The following is an 18,727-nucleotide window of genomic DNA, read 5'->3' on the forward strand; positions in this document are numbered from 1 at the left end:
TAACTCACCTGAGCGGTCTTACACTCACCCCAAGAGTGAGCGGACTCATCCGGCTGAAGGTCTGCATCACGTTCACCTGCTGAGAGTCCTCCAGAGTGACCACCTGCACTCCACCTGCTGAAGCTGGCACTGATGAAGACATGGTCCAGGTGTGATTTATCGATCCAGGATGAGAAAACTGATCAAGTTGTGATAGTTGGTCCAGGTGTGATAGTTACTGATCAGGAGGTCGTTCAGGTGAGCTGACAGTGTTTTCACCTGTAGCTTCCTCATCAGACTTAATAAACGCTCTCAGGTTAATGACTGATCACTTTCTCCTCCCTCCCTGTCATTCACAAACTTACACACACAGGTGTACGCCTACTTTGTGTGCTTCTGTGTCTATATGTGATAAGAGAACTGTCTAATGGGTGATGTTTAATGTTGACCCTCTGTTTTACGTAGATCTTAAAAATTTGAGCTTTGAGCACAGGTATCTTGTATATTAAGATTAAGATTTACCCCCACAAGGGGAAATTCTGTTTTTACACTCTGTAAGTCATGCAAGACACACATAGGCTGAAATATACACACATGCACGAACAGGATCCTATGGACATGCACTAATGAAGAGATCTCAGGGTGACAGAGCCGCCTGAGCTGGTGGTGGGTGGGGGATTTGGTGCCTTGCTCACTTACTGGTGCCCTTGAGCACCAGGAAGCAAGGAAGCAATCTGGCACCTCTCCAGCTACCAGACCAACTTCCATATTTGGTCTGCATTGGGACTTGAGCTGGCGACCCTGTGGTTCCCAACCCAAGTCCCTACAGACTGAGCTACTGCTGCCCAATATCATCCAGAACATTACACTCCCAGAATGTGAGGTACAATGATCTACCAGTCAGGTCTGGTTCTGCCTCTTAAAGGCAGGCACCGGTGTGGTGGTTAAATTATTTTAAATATATTCAGTTGAAGCATTAAAGGAGGAGTAACTCTGACCCCTAGTGTTTATCATGGGTACTGCAGTCCAGATTCTAAACATTGTACAGAGCTGTCTCCCCTCGCCCCCTCCTCTCTAGAGTTGATGCTCACACAGGTTGCCATGTGTTGGACACTGAAGCTTCAGTGTTTATCCAGCTCTGCATCGGTCTGTAAACCTTTCTGCGTTCTAACCTCTCTCCATTTTTCAAAAGCATCTCCAATATTGATCCTAGTTTGAGCACCTTTCTGCTCGTGGAGCTTATTAGAAACATGCAGAGGCTTTTTAGGTCGGGTACAATCACTTCAATCTGAACCAGTTCTCATGCCCGCTTCCATCGCTGCAACACCTGTTGGTTTGACCTGATAACTGCTCTCATATCTGGCAAACCGAGGGGCGTCCAAAATGGCCGTGTCGGGGTGACTTAAAACCGCCTACCTTCTAAATCCAAGCGGAAAACATGCAGACATGATGAAGTAAGAAGTCAGATAAATAGACACAGCTCCTTTGAGTACATTTTATTTACAAATTCTTTGTAGAAAATACAAATGTACGTGAAAAGCACAAAATCACAGAGAGGAGTGAAACACGATCCCTGCTTCGTGAATTCTCCAATATTTTATTTTCTACGATTTTATTTTCTTTTTACAAAAAGTTGTTTGTTTAAACGTCTTGTTTGCTGGTGTTCTTTTATTTAATCCTGGTGTGAACATGAACATGACGGGTTCCTTGTGTAGATACTACACACAGCTGGTACACAAACACTGCCTTAATGACGCCCTCGGATTGTTAGCTTTAGCATTTAGCTTCTTATTTCAGAAATATACATCACCACAACGCTCACGTGCACGAAGACGAATGATTAAAGGAAGGAGTAAAAGTAATAAAAGAGTTAAAGTAGGCAGCAGTAAAATCTTACAAAGAGAGGAGACGAGTTCAATGCATCAGTGTGCCACTCATCGCCATGGAAACTGTGTACAAAAGGTCAGAGTTCAATAATTCTAAATGATTCATACACTTAATCTGACCTAAAGACTGTGACCTTTAACCTCTCAGGGTTTAAATGTTTTCACAAAGAGTCTCTTGATTCTGGTGTTTCTCCACTGTTGTCATGGAAACCTGAACTCTGCTGTAACGCCGTAAACACGTCTGAAGATGAAAATGTACTGACGGAGGTTAGTGTGTGTCACTCTGGACTCAAAAGAAGATATTTGTTTGAATTAAAAGGACATTTACGCATTTCTCTGATGCATACCACCGTCACATGTGCTCCTACAGAGAGTGATGCATTATGGGATGTTTTAGCCTTAATGTTGAACTTCTAAATACACGGTCTGAAATGAGCCTGCGCTTGCCGTCATCGAGCAGCAGAAGTGTGTGAATGATATCTCTCTGTATCGTCCTGGGCGTGTTTAGGTGTTATCAGGTGAGTACAGGTGTGATCAGGTGTGATCAGGTGTGATCAGGTGTCCTCCGCTGTTCTTCAGGTACACGCTGTAAACTCGTCTTATGTCACAGAAGTCAGCTGCACAGAGACTATAAAACGCTAACAGATAATGGCGTGATTGATTTGGATCCTACTGAGGCTCAAATATCAGTTTTGATATTATTTATGGCTTCAACGTCTGTATTTAGAATTTGTGATGACACTAGGAGTCAAACGAATCAACATTCTTTCGTGGCGTGCACAGGTGGATTAATGATGAGGTCATAAATATCTAAAATAAAGGATTAAAACACTTCCTGTCTGCACGCTGTCCGTCAGTGACTCTGACGCTCTGACACGACGTCCTGCAGACGCTTCAGCAGCACGTCTGGACTGCTGCCATTCTCCGGACACGCCCTCTTGCTGGGGGAGTCACAGGCTGATGACATCATCACGTCACCCTCCATGGTGAACGCCCTCTTCCTGCTGACAGAGCCCTGACGGATCATCCGGTTGATGTCCGATAACTCCTGGACGGAGACAGAGGAAATATTACACTCAGATGAATCGAGTAAAAATACTATTTTATATTGTTAGTGCATAACACGTGTGTGTGAGTGAGTGTGTTTGCATGTGTGTGTGTATGAATGTTTGTGTGTGTGTGTATGGCGCGCAGAATGGTTCATCACATGCAAGCCGGACATACGCACGTATGTGTGATTATTTCATAAAAGTCCCAGTGTGTGTGTGTGTGTGTGTGTGTGTGTGTGTGTGTGTGTGTGTGTGTGTGTGTGTGTGTGTGTGTGTATACCTTGGACGGGCTGCTGTTGATCCTGTAGGTGAACGAGTTTGGGGTGAGGCAGCCTGCAGCGTTCTTGTGAGGAGACACGTAAAGCGAGTGTCTCTGAGAAACACGACGAGGTGAGAGAGGCTGAGCACGCACCGACGGGAACGGAGAGAGAGGAGGGGCGTCGGCCTGCAGGAGGAAACACACACGCCTCCGTTACTACATGCATTTATATTTATAATAAACCTGTGTCATCGTCACACTGGGACGCGTTCATACCCGGTTGTCGTGGGAGGCGTATCTCAGCGCAAAGCTCTTCATCTTCAGCACGAAGACGTTGTTGTAGAACTGGATGAGGTCACCGCGCTCCTCCTCCCCTGATTGGTCAGAGTTCTCCTCTCCTGGAGCCTGATTGGTTTTCTCTGCAGCTGAGGAGACACACAGATCGATCATGTAAAGAAAGGTGTTTTTAACCTTCTTCTCCTCGTCTTGTGTTGCTATGCAGATTACAGGTCCCATATTATGCTTTTTCTGGTTTTATATGCCCTTTAGTGTGTTTTCCAAGTGTCCGCGGAAACACGGCTTCTCCTACCTCTTCCTGTTAGCTGTAGCATTAGCTGCATGTAACGCTCGGTTCTAGCCTCACTCGATAAAAATTTGTCAGTGCGACGTCATAGTCAGTGTGAGATCACTGATCTAAGCCCATTGGCTCGTTGTGGCAAGCCCTGCAGCTCATGTTGAAATTTCCGAGAAGCGTGCTGAGCAACTGACCAATAACGACAGAGCGGATCGGCAGACCAATCAGAGCAGACTTGGCACACGTGGGGTCTAACAGTGTGGGCTCAACAGAGTGTAGCTGACGGACTCAGAGTGTAGAGGGAGCAAGGAGGAGCAGTACATGAAAACAGACACTTTTTTTTAGACTTTAGCTATTGTGAACGTACAAAAGTAGGTACATAGATTAAATATACGAAACCCAAAAAGGGCAGAATATGGGCTCTTTAAGAAACGCTTCATAGATATAAAATAAATTAGGATATTCTTTCATTATTCAGGATGTAACGAATCAATCCAACAGAAGTGTCCAGATGTGGACCTGTGACGTAGGAATCAAGGGTAGTGTCGTTTTGTTTCAGCTGCAGAGGAGCAGAGCAGAGGCCAGCGGGAACTACAGAGACCATCATCCTTGTCGCTCCGCTCGCTGCCTCAGTGAAGACAGCGTTTACCAGCTCTGAGGTGAACGCTGTCATATCCGACATGAAATGATCGTCTTTACATCTTCAGCTCTAACAAAGGGACGGTGCCGCGGAGCAGCTTACTTAGTGAAATCAGAGCCTTTCTGATGTTAAGTGTGTGTTTCTATCCCGCCGAGAGGATGTGTGTACATTCAGAGTCCAGGCCGTGAGGAGTTCAGTATTTTAGTGACTGACTGATGTTGGCGTGTTTCACCGCTGCAGCCTTTCTAAACTTTTCTCTCCTTAAAGTCGTCGACTCTGAAACACTCACTAAAGATTATCTCAGGGTAACTGAGAGGGATCCTTCATAAAAAAACACAAAACTTCCTGTGTGTGTGTCTGTATTTGTGTGTTCTTACATTCTCCTCCTGAAACAGGATCCACCTCCATGTTCTCGTCCGTCACCTGCTCTCTGTTAGTGTGACGCAGCAACACACTGCGGTACACCTACACACACACACGTCAAAAATACATAAAGGTTTAGAAATTTAAACTTAGATTTGATTGTAGTAAAAATAAACAATATCGATACTCGTTTGTTACCGCGTCAACACACCTATAAGCCTGATGGTCATTTGTAGTTTTTGACCAACAGATATTCCAGGTAAACTCGTGCACACTGACTAAACTACACAAAAAACAACGCTGCACATTCAGACAGCTTCTCTCTCTCTCAGCAGAAAGGTGTCTGAAGATCTGAAGTTCTCTTAAAGCTACGGCAACAATTGTGTGTGTGTGTGTATCTGTCTGTGTATCTGTGTGCTTGTGTGTGTGAGTGAGTGAATGTGTGTGTGTTTATCTGCGTGCTTGTGTGAGTGAGTGAGTGTATATGTGTGTGTGTGTCTCTCACGTGGCTGTGTGCTTGTGGTTGGCTGCGGTAACACTTCATGATGTCGTGGAAGCTGTGAGTCTCTTTGGTGATCTGCAGGATAAAAATACAACAACAGGTTCTTCAGATGTTTCAGTTTCAGAATAGTTTGTAAAAGTGTAAACGTGGTGAACAGCAGAACTCCTTCTGTCAGAAACATAAATATGTGTGAGTGGCGTTCACACTGATCATGTCTGCAGGACTCAAAGACCCGGTTACCTTGGAGATGATGTAGACGCTGCAGAGCAGCAGCTGATCCAGATGGCGGCCCTTCATCAGCTCGCTGCTGTGCACCAGAGCGTGCTCGAAACACGTCCAGATCTTTCTGCGCTGCTCAGGCAGGATGTCCAGCTTCACACACAGGTCCCTGAGACGCACGCTGGCCAGGTGATACACCTGCACACACACACACACACCACAGGAAATACAATTGTGTAAAAAAGTTAAATATCAGATAGAGGGGAATATAGATTTTAAAGAACAGAGAGAGAGGATTGGTCTGGTTCTGTCCGGGCTTCTGAACGCGTTAAAAGTGAAATGACAAATATAAAAATGTGTTTAAGATCTTTGAATTCAAATCCACTTAAAGCCCATCTTTCCGAACCATGACCTTAGTGAACTCACTGAGGTCACGTCAAAGGTCTCTCACCTTCCTGAAGAACAGAGCGAGTGATCCGGTGCGTCGAGGCCGTCCACTTCCTGTCTGTGGGTCGGACACTGTGGGTACTACGGTCAATCGGCTCGGGGAAGCGAGGCGGGTCGGTGAGGCGGTGAGCAGGAACTGAGCCGTGATCGGACCGGAGGAGTCACACGACTGGACCGGGATCAGAGTGAAGGTGCGCTCGTTATTCACACCTGAAGAGATTCACACAAAACAACCATTTCAGAGAGACGCAGAAACCTGTCTGTAAACCAGTCCACTGATACACATTCACACGCCACCGATGAAACAGCGGGAGCAACTCGAGGTTAAGTGTCGTGCTCAAGGACACATCGGACATGTGGCTGCAGGAGCTGGGGATTGAACACCTGACCCAACAAAAATATAAATCCTAGACTGCGACATTCGGTAATTTATTGTTTAGTATCAAAAACCGCAGAAAAACATTGGCAGCGTATTTGTGCAGTTTAGACAACTCACTCTGTTTTTGTCATAAATGTGACTGAAAATCTGAACTTTGTTTTTTAAGTTTCTGCAGCTTTTCGATTCTATCGATATAAAAGAAAAGACTGTCAGCATCAACAGAAGATGTCTGTGAAGGTTCTCAGTCATCCAGGTCACGGTTAATCCAAAACTCAATCCAAAGGCAGCTGGTTCAGTCCGACTGAAGCCCCAGTCCCACCTTGGAGCATGTGACCCCAACGACCCTCAGACGACGGGGGGTGTCAACCGTGATCAGCAAAACTAGATGAACGACTCTGATGTGAGTCATCCTGGAGCAGTAGCATGCTAATGTTTAATAGCATGCTATTGATCCACCAGAAAGTCTAGAACTGAAGAAGACTTTTGGAGGAGGAGAGGAGGATCAAAGGTCTGAGTCCAGCTGTCTTTGGGTCAAGCTTCAAATTAACATCGATAAATGTGACTTGATGTGAAACGAGTCAGCGGATCATCTCTTTGCTGAACACATGTAAATGTGTTTCTTTTTTTATATTCAGGTCTCATTACTAATTTTCCTCAACTGTTTACAGGTTCTTCTTTAAATTACAAATGTACGGGTTATGTATATTTCTTGTATAAGTCTATTTTTTAATTGCACAGTTTAAGTTTGATTCATCTAGGGGTGTTCTTTAAATCTTTTTTTCGGGTTAATATATATATGTATGGGAGGGGGGCGTCGATTTTGTGGTTAATTTGTAACAAATGTTTCATGTCATGTACGTCTTTGTGACCTGCTACTGGATGCTTTGAATTTCCCTCGGGATCAATAAAGTATCTATCTATCTATCTATCTATCTATCTTCTTCTACCTTGCAGGGGGAAGCTGAGGACGGTGGTCTGCCCGCCCTGAGTACCGATCCTCAGCGTGCTGCTGGATCCGAATGTTAACCTTTTGGCGGGCGACGACATGGGGCTCACAGTGGGGGTCCCTCCTGACGTTTGGACAGGTGTGTCGTCACCGAACAGACGGCGTTTGGCGCTGCCTGCTGCCGGAGAGCTGTACCTGTCGTGTACCGAGAGCGGAGAGGGAGGAACGTCTGCAGAGAGAGGAGACAACGTGTTAGAGTTTACTCATGGTTAACCTGAACGCACTGACAGATACAACACACACCTTTACGAGCGCTGCCCAGGCCTGATCTGAACTCCCTGATTCGAGGGTGGATGATGGGGGAGAGGGCGACCAGAGGCAGGTGAGACTGAGCTCCTCCCGAAGAATTGGAACCAGAGCCGGGACCAGAACCAGAGTCCAGACTGGAGGAGAAATTCACCTGCAGAGAGAGAAGAAGGAGGTCGACAAGAGAACGAAGATAAAGAAATATTTAAAGGTGACATATTCTCCTCCTTTTCATCCAGTTTAAATAAGTCTCAGAGCTCCTCAAAACATGTGTGTGAAGTTTCTTGTTCTAAATCCACTCTGATTCTGTATTTGATCATGTCTATAAACCCCTCTATTTCAGCCCTGCTCAGAACAGGCTGTTTCTGTGTCTGTACCTTTAAATATGTAAATGAGCTGTGTCTGACCACGCCCCCTCTCTGGAAGGGCTTGGGTGTCTCGGGCTTTCTCGCTCCATGTGCTATTGTTTACGGTGAGAACTCCCGACTTCCTGCCTTTGCTTTGTAAACATCTGTTCTTAAAGCTGCTGTGTAAATATAATAATCCACCCATCCATCATCTATGTCACTTTTACTGTTTGAAGTCGCAGGATGCTGGAGCTGATACCAGCTGTCATTGGGCAAGGGGCGGGGTTACACCCTTGACTGGTCACCAGCCAATCACAGGGCTGACATATAGAGAAAGACAATTCTACAATTCACTTAGCAGACGCTTTTATCCAAAGCACGAAGAACAACACAAGCAAGGATCTAGCAAAAAGGGAACAATGTCAGTCAGACCAAAGGATCAGCTTTGAGTCCGATTGGACACACAGGTGCTGACAGGAAGTGACCAGAGGCAAAGCACAACACTGACGGCAGTTCTTGAGAGCTCTAATCAGTATAGAAACCATCTTATAAGTTGTCGTTATCAAACAAAGACCATCATCATTACCATCATCAATAATATCGATATCGAACCTCCACACAGAGAGACTCCTGTCAGGCGGGGAGTCAAACCAGGAACCTCCTCGCTGTGAGGGGACAGGACTAACCACTGTTAACTGTTAACTAAAGTTATTATTTTTATTATAACGAGATGTTTCTTGCTGACCTCCTCCACTGTGGGGACCTTGTTTCCTGCAGCCTGTAAGGCGCTCCACAGGGCGGAGTCGGCACTCCACGCTCGGCTCTCCAGCACCTGCTCCTCGATGGAATTCAGGTGTTTGACCATATCTCTGGACAGACCCTCCTCGGAGCGGATAAACACCTCGATCACCTGCACGCACAGAAACACACATTTACACACAAGCATGTTACAGAAATATTTACTGAAAGTTTTCTGCAGCAGGAAGTACGACTCTGTATCCAGTGGTGTGTGTGCGTGGTGAGTGCGTGGTGTGTGTGTGTGTGTGAGTGAGTGCGTGTATGTGTGTGTGTGTGAGTTCGTGTGTTGTGTCTGTGTGTGTGTTACCTTGAAGAAGTAGAAGGGTGTGAGTTTGAAGATGTTGATGATCCAGGGGAAAGTTCTCTGTGAGCTGTAGGAGAACAACACCACCTCCAGACAACATGCCATCAGAGAGCAGTGGAAGATATCCTGCTCCAACAACACCTGCAACACACACACACATACACAGGCAGACAGACAGATAGAGAGACACACACACACAGAGACAGACACACACACAGACAGACAGACAGACACACACAAAAACAACAAATATATAATTAAAAACAGTGAAACCCGTCTGACTCTGGGGACGTCTAATGACACAATTGAGGATTATTAATAAACTGAAAGTTAGATTTCTTGGAGTTAAAGGTGATTTTTCTGAGTGTAACTGAAGATTATATTTTTAAAAAACTGAAGCTGGGAAGTTGTCGGGAAAAGTAAACAAAATAACCATCAACTACAAACAGGGGGAAACTGCTTGCATATATATTATATTTTGTATTCCTTTCACACAGACACATTTATAAAACGTGTTGTAGGTCAGTCTTACACTCATGTCTTTGCCGTGCAGCCGTTTGGTCTCCTGCACCATCACGTTCTCCAGAATCTTGTAGTACAGGATCTCGGCCAGCTTCAGGCGGTTCTCTGCAAAGTCTGAGACGAGACATAATGGAAGGATTCACTTCATATTTCACAGAGATCCAGCAGAGCCTGCAGGTCGACGATCCACCAACATGTAGAGGTTCAAATATACCTGCTTTAAAAAGATAACTAACTCCTCGAGTCTCGCCATGTTTGTTTACAAACACACGGAGGCGGAGACAGCCAGCTACACGGCGACACTCGAGGAGGTGGTCTCCGAGTGGTTATATGCATATTGCATCTCACAGACTAAATCGTAAGCAAGCAGAAGATTTCAATTTATCCCCAAGCTGGAGTTGTGTGTGTGTGTTAGAGTATGTGTGTGTGTGTGCGTGTGTGTGTGTGCCTGCGTGTGTGTGTGTGTGTACGTGTGTATGTGTGTGGTACCTATATGAGAGCCGGGCATGTCCTCTGAGTCATTGGTGTAATGTTCTTTGAAAGTTTGTCCAAGTGTCTTCACTCTGCTCAGGATGGACTCTGTGGGATCTCTGGAGCACGACCTGTAAAACCAGAATAAACATTTAGAGAGTTTATTATATTAAAGAAATTATAATCCTCACACTTTGATGTTCTCAGTGATAAAACAGAGTATGGAGCCACAAATATTTTACATATCGCCTTCTTCTCTTTATTTATTATCTTATTTAAAGGTGAATCAGTAGAAATGTTTGTAAACATTCAAACATGGCCCCTCCTCCTGGGCTCATAACCCCCAGAAGCCCCGCCCCCTGCAGGACGTAGTGTGTACTGCTTGTAGCTACTCTGCAAGCTAATGCACGCTAGCACAAGCTAACTGCCTGGTGTTTGTCACCTGCCTCTCCAACAGGAAGCAGACCAACTCCACATACACGGGTTGAATCGTGCTCAAGCCCGGTACGGGACAACTTTACAGAGTGTGTCAGACAAACCATTATTCATTTCTCTTTCTCGCCTCGTCTTTCTGATTTTCCAAGTATTTGAACTAAGTCTCCTGAACGCCGCTTCTCTCTGTTCTATGGTGTGATTCAGGACTCGTTACTGTCCTCTAAGCTGGATCCATGTTTGCACAAAATGAGAGCACGCAGAAACAAACGCCGAGACAAACAGAAACTGACTTGAAGATCTGCATCATGTGTTCGCTGGGCGCTGTCCTCAGCCCGGCCACAATGCTCTGCAGACGACTGACGCTCTGTGTCGCCGAGGAGACCGGCGTGACGAGGAGGTCCTTCTCCTTCAGGTAGACCCGCCCCGTCAGAGGGGTGGAGGGGGCGAGAGAGCCAGACTGAACAGAGAGAGAGAGGGAGAGAGAGAGATTATGTATGTTTACATGTTCGTTATAGATTCATATCTGTGTGTGTACCTTCTCCACATGTTGCTGCAGTGTGTGTGTGTGTGTGTGTGTGTGTGTACCTTCTCCATGTGTTGCTGCAGTGTGTGTGTGTGTGTGTGTGTGTGTGTGTGTGTGTGTGTGTACCTTCTCCATGTGTTGCTGCAGTGTGTATGTGTGTGTGTGTGTGTGTGTGTGTGTGTGTGTGTGTGTGTACCTTCTCCATGTGTTGCTGAAGTGTGTTGTGCGTGTTTGTCCGGCTGGCTGAAGGCTCCCGAACGATTTTCCTCGGAGTCCCGATTTCCTCGTCTGCGTCCGCTCCTAGAAACACCCGCTCGTCAAAATCTCCCACCGTCAGCACGTACTCCTCGTACTCCTTGTTAATGGCTTTACTATATACACACACACGCACAAGAAACACACACTATTTAACACAACAATAAATCTGAAATCATCTTTAACTCTTTAGAGAGGGAGCACAGTCTAATAGAGTTTGGCTGCTATTTTCTGTCAACAAACAAAAATAAATTTGTGTGGGACTTCTGATTTTGTCGTTGTGGTGTTGAAATCGTTATTTTTACTAAAGTGGCGTCTGATTTCTTCACGACATTTTAGAAACCAACAGCTCAGATTAAAGCAGAGGTCAGAGTACACCATCGTTTTGTCCATCACGCTGCTCAGTGTCAGATTAAGCGACCACAGAGCCGAGACTTGACCGACAGACATGTCAGACTACACGGTGATACCCGACCAATCATCACAAGCAATGTCATGGCGTTGGGAGGAAGAGGGGGCGGGGCTAGACGCCAACAAGAAAGAAGTCTAAACAAAACAAACAAGTGTTGCCAGAGATTAAACTTCTCCTCTGTGTCCACCTCGCAGCATCATCTTCATCATTCTTCTCCCTCGCTCCGTGATTGTGTTTGTTTATACTCGTGGTTAATGTGCCTTTAGAGAACGGGTCCCGACCCCCTTGGACTTGGACCATTTACAAGCAAACAACAGACGGAGTGTCAGAGACAACAAACAACGCCTCGTGTGGTTCCTCTGGGAAATGACACACACGAGGACCAGGCGAATATTAGAGCACAGTCAAAAATAAATAAGTCAATAAAAACATAACCGAGACATTCTGGGATGCATTGCACGTTGCTGCATTAACCCTCGACTCTGATTGGCTTACTTGTTGTCGATAAAGTTCTGAGGGTCCAACAGTTCAGTCAAACTGTCCTCGTTTCCTTTCAGAATCTGATCGGTAGAAAAAAAGAAATGCAGAAACACGAGTTTACAAGTGCAGAAAATGAGACGTGACCCCGAAAGAAGCGGGAAGTCAAATCAAAACGAATGAAGTCAAAGATATGATGGTTGGGTGTTGATCTCTTTATAATTATTCTGAGGTAAAAATGTGATTTTGGTTCTGAAGTTAAAAGACGTTAAAAGAAAAACATGAAACATTTAACGATATTATTGCTTCCATGCGATGCAGGTAAATATGGTTTCATAAAAACTTCTGAAGCAGGAGAGATATTTGTTGACTTGTTTATATTTAAGCATGTGTGTGTGTGTGTCTTTGTAGGTGTGTGTGTCTGTGTATTTCTCTACATGTATGTGTGTGTGTGTGTGTGTCTTTGTAGGTGTGTGTGTGTGTGTCTTTGTAGGTGTGTGTGTGTGTGTCTTTGTAGGTGTGTGTGTGTGAGTGTGTGTGTGAGAGTGTGTGTCTCTGTAGGTGTGTGTGTGTGTGTGTGTGTGTGTGTGTGTGTGTGTGTGTGTGTGTGTGAGAGAGAGTGTGTCTCTGTAGGTGTGTGTGTGTGTGTGTGTGTGTGTGTGTGTGTGTGAGAGAGAGAGTGTCTCTGTAGGTGTGTGTGTGTGTTTGTGTGTGTGTGTGTGAGTGCGTGCGTGTCTATGTAGGTGTGTGTGTGTGTGTGTGAGAGTGTGAGTGTGAGTCTCTGTAGGTGTGTGTGTGTGAGAGAGTGTGAGTGTGAGTCTCTGTAGGTGTGTGTGTGTGTGTGTGTGAGAGAGTGTGAGTCTCTGTAGGTGTGTGTGTGTGTGTGTGTGTGTGTGTGTGTGTGTGTGTGTGTGTGTGTGTACCTGTCTGTTGAACAGTTTCTGGATGTACGGTTTGAAGTAGTGCTGTTTGATGCCTTTGGCCTCGACCACCAGCCCGTCATGAAGCTCACACAGACGCTCCAACACACACGGAGGAAGCTCGTCAGCTGGAACATGGCCGTCAGCGCGGTACAGAGGAGGGAGACCTACACACAGACACACACAAATACACACACACAACCAAGGACTCGCAGTTAAAGAATCATCGTGAAACAAAAAACCTGTTACACACAATTCACAAATAAAAACAGGTTTAGTGTTCAGTCTGAACACACACACACGCTGACCTCTGAAGGTGGGGTTGATCAGGTCCTTCCTGTTGGCACACAGCAGAGCGTTTCCAAACACGAGGTCAAGGCAGCAGAGCAGCAGGTGGTACGAGTTCACCAGGTCGTCTCCGATCATACGGAAATTACCTGAAAACACACAGAAACACACACACACAGTTTATCTGCATCCTGACTCGAGCTGCTACATTTAATTTATTACATTTATTTGAAGCCTGATAAACTCTCATATAGTGTCACAATGCAGGACGTCCAAACTAATTGTGGTCAAAGTGTCAGATCATGAGGTAAACGTTTGTTAGTTAATCCCAGGATGAGTCTGCAGAGGGCGCTAACGGCTAACCCTAACCCCTTCCCCGATATGAAACCAAGAATGTCTACGTAAGCAGCTGAAACCTCTTACATAGACCGTCTCCTCCCAGACCTGGAGAGCAGCCCTCCCCTGGCAGCCCTGCAGCGTTCTGCTTCATAATGCATATGCGTGTTTGTGTTTTGTACCTTTGGTGTAGACAAACAGAGTCCAGCAGAACTTGAACACATCACTGATGTGACACGGCAGACGCCTGCAGAGTCAGAGAGAGGACACACACGGTTAGACTGGGCTGTAGTGTGTGTGTGTGTGTGTGTGTGTGTGTGTGTGGGTGGGTGTGTGTTTCATGGTCAGGACTCACAGACACAGTGAGTTTAAGTGTCAAACAGAATCAAGTCTTTGTATGTGTTTGTGTGTTTTTCTTCAGGGTCAGCAGAGTGTGTGTGTGTGAGTGTGATTACTATGAATACACACACACACACACACAAACACAAAGCACACTCTGCTGACCCTGATAGAAAAACACACAAACACATACAAAGACTTGATTCTGTTTGACACTTAAATCACCACATGACTTAATAATAAACAGACTCTGAAGAAACAGATTCTTGACTTTTTATAATGCGTGTATGAATGTCTGTATGCGGTGTGGTACCTGTGCTTCCTGCTGCGTGGTTGCCGCGGCGGTTCGCCTCCCTGCGGATTCTGGAACATGTCCATGAAGATGGGCTCAAACTTTCGGAAAATGACTGTGGACACCTCAAAGTTTCTCTCCAGATGCTCCATCCGCAGCCTGAAGTCCTGCGAGAGGTTTGACATGTCAGCCCACTTCCTCATCTTCGAGAAGAACTGGATCAGACTGAGAGGGCGAGGAGGAGACGAGAGGGAGAAGATATCGATGTCTGTTTATGCCACATCAACAACACAAGTTGTAATTATAATAATAGATTTAACTTGTATAGTGTGAAGGATGATTCACATGTTGGAGGGACCAGACAAAGAAGTAAACTGATACGTGTTACAAAGGCAGAATTTTTCCTGCATAGAGAATTCTTTGGCGCCCCCCAAAGAGGTTTTACCCAGCGCCAAAGGAAAATCATCAGCACAAAAGAAAAAAAAAGACGATACAAATTGCAAATCATATCCTCTCTGAATGTATGTTAAAAATATCAATACATCAAACGACTGTTGAACAAGCATAGCAACATGCAACATAAACTTAAATACGACGTCTCATCGCATGCGGCTCGCGCTGGATCGTTTCTTTTGACTGGTTCCGGACACTCCGCTGCCACTCACAAGCGCTCAATGCGGGTTGATTGTCCGTTTGGCAAGTTCATTTCAAAGAGCAATCCACTTCATGGCGGTAAATATTTATCCCAACAGTCATGTTAAAACTATACTAAACCGGGTATGATGTAGCTGTGGCTACTTGTCCCCGCTCCTCTGCTGTCAGCAGACAGGTCATCGCGGGGGCAATGCTGAGACGAGACACACCAACATACATGGCTGCAAACGCGCACACACACCGGAACGCCCACCACCGTGCGCACCTGTTTACTTGTAGTGTAATAAATGTACTTAAACAAATGTGTATGTAAAACTAAAACACAATTTTAAGGAAAAGAGCAGCCATCATAAGAAGAGGGGGAAATGCACTGGCAAGATGTGACCTCCCCTCTCTCAATCTGATTACACCCCTCTCACTCAAAATCCCTCTCCTCCCCTGTTTCAATGTTGCAATAAAAATCAATTATTTACAAGATTTAATTGGGGTTTCAGTAACTTAAGCAAAATGATAATATTATTTATAAAATGGTCAGAAATAACAGGAAATGCACAGATTTTTGTTCAATACAGACTCACAGACTATACTTTAATACGCGGGTCGAACGTTTACTACAGCACGTAAAGTCACCCCCCAAAGGCCCATTCTGAGCCAGGAAAATCCCTGAATCGATGAGAGAGCGATGGAGAGGCGGAGATAGGGGAGGATGTCGGCTGTGAAGAACAGATGGAGGGTCATTGTTGATGTCTGAGGAGGGGGGGGATCCAGAGGGTGGGGGGCTGTGACCATGTCTCCATGGGTACAGAGTGTGGTGTGTGTCTCTGACAGCAGTCTGAGGATCGGAGAGCCATTTATAAGTGAGTAGGAGTATTTTGTAATCGAGTCGGGATCTAACTGGGAGCAGCAAAAATATGACCAATGAGGAGAGAGCCTTTGCAGAATCAGGTGGCTGCCCAGAGAAAAGGCGCAGCGCCAAGCGTCCTTTTGCCAACCGCTTCTATTTGAAAACTCAACTTTTCAGAAGGGCGCCCTTTTCAAAATAAAAGATATTCCCCGCATTTTTGTCTCCTATGGCTTGTGTCATGTAACCAACATCCTCCTCGCTCCGTGTCGTGATAGCGGGGCCGTCATTTATATTAGGCTCATAATCCAAACAGAGAAGGAGGACGAAGATCCTCCGTTTGATGCTCATAGAGAAGGAAAGAAATCTCGAATTTAAAACATGCAGTAAAAAGTAAGGAAGCGGTGCAGGTCATACAGCGGTCGCTGTCAACAGACTGTTGTCATGGAGACAGGATCAGTTTCCTCTTCCTGTTAACAAGTCATTAAAGAACTAACTCTTTTTTTGTCCAATGAGAGGACGTGTGTGTTGCAGCAGGAGCACACAACACAACATCAACGACATCTGAGGACACTGCTGTCATCTCCACGAGGAAAGTCTTCCAGTAGATTTGTTTTTCAGGCGCTGCAGAGCTGACGAAGACTGACCTGAGTTTGGCGGTGCGGAGGATCCTGGTGAGGGAGACGCAGTTTCCTTCCATTAAACCTTTACCCACTGTGGGAGTGGATCCTTTCCTGCAGGCTGCATAAAGAGAACAGGCCAACCAGTGCACCACCTCGCCCTGCACACACACACAAACACACAGATAAATCAATGAAAACGTGCCCATGTGCTACATCAAGAAAAAGCATGTCTTACAAAAGGAGCTTTACAGAAACGTTCAAAATCAGATATAACTGGATCTCACAGACAGAGTGAGTCTGAATTCTGCAGCATTTGAAGTTTTACTGTGAATAAAATGTAAAAAGTTTAAAAAAAGATGGTCACACATACATGTGCAACTTTCAAAGCACATGGTCAGTGTGATAAGATAATACCAGAGAAGTGTTAAAATAAACTTTGTTACGCTGATGTCCCCAGTTTTAAAAGGTGGCATCACTCACATAGGTGTAAAAGCATCCATCCATTATTTATACAGCTTTTCCTGTTTGGGATCACAGGGGGCTGGAGCCAATCCCAGCTGTCACTGGGAGAAATGCGACATCATATGACTTCTAAATCTGTTAAAAGCACCCTGTAGACTGACCCAGGATCAGATTAGCTGAGGGGATGAATAAAGCTCTGTGTGTGTGTGTGTGTGTGACTATAAGACCCACTAAACGGATCTGACTTGTCTTGCTCTCATCACAGATCTGTTTATGTGAAGCAGTCATAAGTGTCTTTAAATCACTTTTAATCCCTGCTGTCATTGATGAAAACAACGGTCATGATGATGGTGGTGATGTAATCAGTGTCACAGGGGTCGGCTGTTACCTGTCTCACAGCAGGAAGTGTGAATGTCATAACATGTCAGTTAACAAGTGAGAGGTTCAGACACACAATTCTAACAATTATTTTATGTAAGTGGGGAATATTTTTAAAAGTACCTCCAGTGTGTACATGTTTACATTATGATGATATTAAAGTATATTACGGTAAATTAAAGTACCTCCAGTGTTTACATTATGATGATATTAAAGTATATTACGGTAAATTAAAGTACCTCCAGTGTGTACGTGTTTACATTATGATGATATTAAAGTATATTACGGTAAATTAAAGCACCTCCGGTGTGTACCTGTTTACATTATGATGATATTAAAGTATATTACGGTAAATTAAAGTACCTCCAGTGTGTAAGTGTTTACATTATGATGATATTAAAGTATATTACGGTAAATTAAAGTACCTCCAGTGTGTACCTGTTTACATTATGATGATATTAAAGTATATTACGGTAAATTAAAGTACCTCCAGTGTGTACCTGTTTACATTATGATGATATTAAAGTATATTACGGTAAATTAAAGTACCTCCAGTGTGTACCTGTTTACATTATGATGATATTAAAGTATATTACGGTAAATTAAAGTACCTCCAGTGTGTAAGTGTTTACATTATGATGATATTAAAGTATATTACGGTATATTAAAGTAAACACAGTGTGTACGTGTTTACATTATGATGATATTAAAGTATATTACGGTAAATTAAAGTACCTCCAGTGTGTACCTGTTTACATTATGATGATATTAAAGTATATTACGGTAAATTAAAGTACCTCCAGTGTGTACGTGTTTACATTATGATGATATTAAAGTACATTACGGTAAATTAAAGTACCTCCAGTGTGTACCTGTTTACATTATGATGATATTAAAGTATATTACGGTAAATTAAAGTACCTCCAGTGTGTATGTGTTTACATTATGATGATATTAAAGTATATTACGGTATATTAAAGTACCTCCAGTGTTTACATTATGATGATATTAAAGTATATTACGGTATATTAAAGTACCTCCAGTGTGTACCTGTTTACATTATGATGATATTAAAGTATATTACGGTATATTAAAGTAAACACAGTGTGTATGTGTTTACATTATGATGATATTAAAATATATTACGGTAAATTAAAGTACCTCCAGTGTGTATGTGTTCCATATGGCCGTGAAGTTCTCCATAGCTTCAGCCGCAGTCTGCTCGTCCATGTTCAGTTCCTGACACAGAGTCTCTAAACTCCTCCGGACCGAGCTCTCCTCCATCCTCCCGGACTCAGAATCCGACGACTCTTCGCCCCTCATCGGTAATCCTCCCGGTACCGGCCTGGTTTCAAATCCCCCCACCGGTTAAAAAAATCCTAAAAACAAAAACACGACGCCCCCCGTGACCGCATCCAAACAACACCACCAGCTTCCCCACGACCTAAGCACTTCCGCCCCAACTAGCCCCACAATGCAGCGCGTTGGCGCGAAAACTGCA

General features: G+C 44.6%; 1 protein-coding gene across 2 annotated transcripts; it reads right to left on the reverse strand.

Moving 5' to 3' along the window:
• Positions 1-1,460: 1,460 nt before the first annotated feature.
• rbl1 (retinoblastoma-like 1 (p107)) lies at positions 1,461-18,683 on the reverse strand. Of its 2 annotated transcripts, none has more exons than XM_020654309.3 (22): positions 18,388-18,683; positions 16,411-16,544; positions 14,290-14,493; positions 13,820-13,884; positions 13,322-13,450; positions 13,017-13,180; positions 12,112-12,176; positions 11,146-11,320; positions 10,717-10,883; positions 10,010-10,122; positions 9,531-9,634; positions 9,002-9,139; positions 8,642-8,806; positions 7,547-7,703; positions 7,245-7,472; positions 5,923-6,128; positions 5,493-5,669; positions 5,256-5,327; positions 4,765-4,852; positions 3,450-3,598; positions 3,195-3,359; positions 1,461-2,913 (listed from the first exon to the last, which is right to left on the reverse strand). In XM_020654309.3, exons 1-22 carry the CDS (start codon positions 18,547-18,549, stop codon positions 2,719-2,721), a joined length of 3,222 nt encoding a protein of 1,073 aa, XP_020509965.1. In that variant the 5' UTR covers positions 18,550-18,683; the 3' UTR covers positions 1,461-2,718. The 2 variants fall into 2 exon arrangements, with proteins under 2 accessions (XP_020509965.1, XP_065811349.1); XM_065955277.1 differs by lacking the exon at positions 18,388-18,683 and adding an exon at positions 18,148-18,159.
• Positions 18,684-18,727: the final 44 nt, after the last annotated feature.

This window comes from Labrus bergylta, chromosome 5, assembly GCF_963930695.1.
Source record: "Labrus bergylta chromosome 5, fLabBer1.1, whole genome shotgun sequence".
In the NCBI taxonomy this organism is placed as follows: Eukaryota; Metazoa; Chordata; class Actinopteri; order Labriformes; family Labridae; genus Labrus; species Labrus bergylta.

What these genes read in the sequence shown, in the direction of transcription:
- rbl1 (XM_020654309.3), bottom strand. Translation starts at nt 18,549, where the DNA reads ATGAGGGGCGAAGAGTCGTCGGATTCTGAGTCCGGGAGGATGGAGGAG. An exon ending in CATGCCCGGCTCTCATATAG is followed by an intron (nt 9,635 to 10,009) that starts GTACCACACACA and finishes GTCTCGTCTCAG; the next exon opens with ACTTTGCAGAGAACCGCCTG. An exon ending in TCCTGTTTCAGGAGGAGAAT is followed by an intron (nt 3,599 to 4,764) that starts GTAAGAACACAC and finishes GTGTCTCCTCAG; the next exon opens with CTGCAGAGAAAACCAATCAG.